This window comes from Crassostrea angulata, chromosome 4 (assembly GCF_025612915.1).
Source record: "Crassostrea angulata isolate pt1a10 chromosome 4, ASM2561291v2, whole genome shotgun sequence".
NCBI lineage: Eukaryota > Metazoa > Mollusca > Bivalvia > Ostreida > Ostreidae > Magallana > Magallana angulata.
The window spans coordinates 113880-118801 of record NC_069114.1 but is presented as its reverse complement, the minus strand read 5'-3'; the positions used below and the strand labels follow the sequence as shown (position 1 = coordinate 118801).

General features: G+C 31.6%; 1 protein-coding gene across 2 annotated transcripts; it reads right to left on the bottom strand.

The window, feature by feature from the left end:
• Positions 1–527: 527 nt before the first annotated feature.
• On the bottom strand, positions 528–4367 carry LOC128181036 (uncharacterized). 2 transcript variants are annotated; one of them, XM_052849293.1, is made up of 4 exons: positions 3526–4367; positions 2041–2249; positions 1807–1932; positions 528–1700 (listed from the first exon to the last, which is right to left on the bottom strand). In XM_052849293.1, exons 2-4 carry the CDS (start codon positions 2128–2130, stop codon positions 1350–1352), a joined length of 567 nt encoding a protein of 188 aa, XP_052705253.1. In that variant the 5' UTR covers positions 2131–2249; positions 3526–4367; the 3' UTR covers positions 528–1349. The 2 variants fall into 2 exon arrangements, with proteins under 2 accessions (XP_052705253.1, XP_052705252.1); XM_052849292.1 differs by lacking the exon at positions 3526–4367 and adding an exon at positions 3105–3487.
• Positions 4368–4922: the final 555 nt, after the last annotated feature.

Genomic DNA, 4922 nt, shown 5'->3' with positions numbered 1-4922 from the left:
TCAAATTACCAAACACAAATTAAATGCATAAGGCTAACGTTAACCAGGAAACACAGAGAGCAAAACGCATACGGCTATGGATCTTGGAGGAAGCACATAAAAAAAATCATTGATTTGTGAAGCATTTCCTTTAAATTGGTGGATTTTACACTCAGAAATTGTACTCGCGTACAGCCCTATGTCTTTACAACGTTATCGGGTTTGTTTTCCCACCAATCCTTAAAAATTTGATTGTCGAATAAAATCAGTTCAATTCACTCTTCAAAGAGCGTTATATTTGTATTACCTGTACCTTTTCAGTCAGGGTTTTTGTTAGTTCATGTATGATTCAAATACGTGATTGTGTGAATGAAAGTTTGCTTTTAATATTGTTCATGAATTTTTTTGGCAACTCATTGATTGATATGAATTAAATGAGATCATTTTGAACATCTGGAATACAATAATCACCATTGTCTTTGGCTGATAACTCAAAGTATTATGTGTCGGCATATATGAATAATTAAAAAAAAACCAAATTTTTAAGTTTTCCATTTTATTGCAAATAAATACCAGGTATAATGCACTGTGTAAAAAATATCACAGATTCCGTTTTGCATAAAGCGCTAAACGATGTTAATAAATAATAAAAAAAACCCAGATATGAATAATAAAATTAAAAAAAATAAATATACGCTCCCATTCTCATTTCTTTTTAAAAAAGACATTTAATATGCTATGTCCTTATAAATTTTTCTTATTTAAGTACATTATTTCCGTTCAAAACTTTCACAACACTATAAATATAATGCAAAATAAAAATAGATACATCTAAAAATAAGATTAAATCAAGCATATTGCACAACTTTGAATATGAGGTATAACAAATAAACCAATTCAATTATCATATAACATGTAAAACAATAAAGATTACCACTAAGAGTCTAATAAGTATTTTAGAACATAAAGTCAATTATACCAGGTTCATGGAATATTGTAAACACTGTCCATCATACACATAATATTGTAAACACTGTCCATCATACACATAATACAAGTCAGCTTAAAAAGCCATAAGTCACGCTTACGGATCGTTCTCTAACATAATAAAAATCGGCACTAATTTTCAAAAATGTGGTTTGTTTTTATCGACATTTTCACTTTTTTATGTCTCAAAGACTGGAAAACAACACATAAAATTTTGGTAAAAATAGTATTTGGATTTTTTTTTTCCAACTCAGAGATAAATTTTTTTTCTGTGGATCTTTTAAAAATATTAGTGTCATAAAAATGAACAACACTATTATCACTGGAGCAAGAAGAAAAAAAAATTTCTTCAGGACGTCAGGTTTCAACGTTGTACTAGTTAGTTATGAAGAAGTCGTCAGATTCAGAAATTTTGCAGATAAATGATTGAGATACTGAATGTTTTTACTGTAGATGACATAATCCCTGTAGTAGCGACTCGATCGGTCTTCTGATAAGCTTCTTAAATCAGTATTCATGACGTCACGTGTCACATGATTTTCAATGGTGACATGAAGAATAGTGTATAAGGTGGTATGTAAATCACACATGAGTTCATAAAGCTTGTCTTGAACTGGTGCCATGAGGTCATAGAGCTCACTGTGCTCAAAGTACACCTCATCCTCTAGCACTTTCTCCAGAAATACCGCCAGAGTAGACAAAAGTCGGTACTCATTAAGTAAAATTGTCGATATCTAAAAACCAAAAAGATCAGAAAATCAATATTTTGTCAAACTTCAGTACAACTGTTAACAAACAATTTTTTTCTCTATAAGTTATACAGCCTACTGTTAAACTTACGTTGTTGTTTTTGCAAGCAGTCTGCATGTTATCAGATTCCTCTACCAAATTCAACCCTTCCATGTCGGCGGTCTCCAAGTTCGTAATCAAGAAAGAATTCGTTAACCTACGTCCTAGGACTGGTATCTATAAGTAAGTATTTACATAAAAAAACCTCATTCCTTGAACTCAATCATGAACAGAACAAAAGTTATAAAAAAAGGTCGGACGATTAGGTATATAAAACAAACATACGTAGTTTTTCTTTAAAACAATCGCAGCATCTTTCTGTAGAGTGGATTTCACGGACATTGCACGAAGAGCTTGTTCCACTGGGATGACCATGGGTGGCAGGGAGTCAGATGTGTCTCGTGAACAGGGGGTCTCCCATCGTGGGGTAGTACTTCTTTTTTCTATGTTGAGTGGGTGGGAATAAATTTGATCCCAATTCCAACTTACAACAGCTGAAACAAAGTTGATATTTCAATTAGACAGCATAGCGTTTACTTTCATTGTATCAGATCATTTAGTTTAAAATATGTTGTCATAAAATTAAGATAGTTAGAGAAGTGGCAGTGAATACACGAACATCTGTTTACATTGCTATCTTAACAGATATTTGTATAAAAATAGATATTCAGCTTTAAGTTGAAATCATTATTATTAAAATTTTAAGAACAACAGCAATATAGATCCTCTCACATGAATGCGATATTTTTATCGTTTTTCCGCGTTAACAAAACAATGTTATTGTTTTCCTTTTTTTAGGTCACCTATCTATTATACAGTGATTCTATTTTAGGAATTAAAGGGCCAGCGAACAGCGATTAAACCATTGACGATTTAAAAAAAAAAACCGGAAGACAAGAAGTAACATCAAAAAGCGTTCCATGACTCTTTCGAAACATTATTAACTCTCGTCAAATTTAAACCCCTAAGTAAACCATAAAACCTGGTACAGTCAGAATAAAACATAGTGTATACAAGCGTTGGCTTCATTCTTCAGAGTCGGAAAGTTGTATATAAAGTACATTTAAAATACACATAACAAACTTATAACATGAAAATCGTTTCTCAATAATATATCGTATTAAGTTAAAGACGTTCATCTTAAGCTTATGTATTGTGTTTTTCTTTTGCCGTTCATATAAATAAATATCTTAAATATATAATACAACAACCCTATGTCTCATAAGATGAATACGTTCACTATTATATATAATATGTTATGAATCTATAATAGCTTTGACATACCAATTAGGAATGGTAGCAAAATTGTCTTATTCATTGTTTCTGTATCAGTGCTCAAATCGCCTTACCTTTCATGAGTGCTCTGTGGCCACTTATATTTATCAATCTGAGTGAGAAATTTTCGGCGAAACACGAAGAGTGGCCACATTGTTTTGGAAAGTTCTAACGTCCAACAATCCCTCTCACCTCGACAACAATTCATATCCGGTGGAAGTTGTGGGCATGCGTGGAACTGATTTTCCCAGTTTCATTGTATGTCTTTTAGTAAAGTTACTTTCACTTCCGCGAATGCAGTAGGCGAATGCAGAGAATTCTTACGTTCACTCTGAATTAAATTCCACGGCGTTGGAGCGGCACATTTTATTTCCGCGAAAAGATTTTCAAACCTACATGAACTGATCTACCCGGAAGCCGATTATAGATCACTGATACCTCCACACATTGCTAAATCTACGGGGAATTATTGACTTATTGACATATAGTACTTACTTTGTTAGGACAATCGGGGAATATCCTCTTGTAGGTAGAGTCTTTTGAGGTACAATCGCTCTTTGGAAAAAGGTTAAGTCAACATTGCCAATGTTAAATTTTTAAAACTTTTTTCATATTCATAATCGATATTCAGGTTGTTGTTTTTTTGCATGTTGTGTGCGTCCAGCCATTATTATACGATGAACACGGAAGTACTTCGAGGTTTGAAGGAAATACAAAATCTATTACAAGGAATATTAGCATTGCTTCCTTAATTTTTGATATATATTTTACACATTTGTATATTGCTGTACAAACTTTTTAAACTCATTGTATCCTGTGTTGTGTACATGTATGTTTGTTTTCTCTAAAATTGATTTACTAATAACGTCAAACGGACCTACACTTCGACTATGTTTTGGGAAAATATGTTTGTGAATATATAGGTACAGCATATTTCCACATTAGCCTAATATGACAATACGTGAAATATTATCATCTAGGCTTTACTGTTAACTTTTTAAATTTTTAATGACGCCATCTATGTTTATAATTAATGAGGTCATATAATGGCGTACGATTATCAATCAGTTGCATGTCACATTCATCAGAATCAATGCTCCGATCAATAAATAGTACATCCCTTCCTTAAAAGCTAGGAATCGCTATAGCCGTTGATATAAGTCTCACAACATTTAGACTTATAATAGAGAGTAAAGTAAAACAAATTTGAAATCAGGAAAAATACAGCATCTATAATCCAAGTTAAAATTGACATTTTGGACACATCATGTGAACACTGATTATGAAAAAAGATGTATTTTAAAGGTCTGTGTTAATGTTAATATTTTGTTGTAATATAACCATGTACATATATAACAAAAAGGTAAAACAGGACAATATTTCAATGACGTAGATTAGAAAAAATACATTTTCAAGAATAAATGTAAAACACAATAATTTTCACTGATTGATCAATATGGTTAACATGTGGTATTTTTTATGACTGTTTATTTAAAAAAAAATTGCAGAATGGTGACCATGTTAACAAATGGGATTAAGCAGCTAATGTTTACGATATGTTTAATGAAGAAAAAACCCAATATATTTTGCCTTATTCATCTTTGGTTATATTACCCCTTTATTCAGTGAAATGTTTTATTGCTGAGACATTTAATGTGTTAAAAGTCTAAATTTGGTTTATGTGCTTATTTCCTTAAAAAATACAAATGAAGACCCGTCAAAAATTTGATGCAGGATTCTAAATAAACAATGACAGTTCTTCATTTGTACATGTATTTTATACCATGCTAATGTTTAGTGATGACCTGAGTAAGGAAAGAGTAAATAGAAATAATTTTTTCTGTTTCCGTGAAACTGGTAAAGCAAACATTTACATGTATTCTATTGAGAAA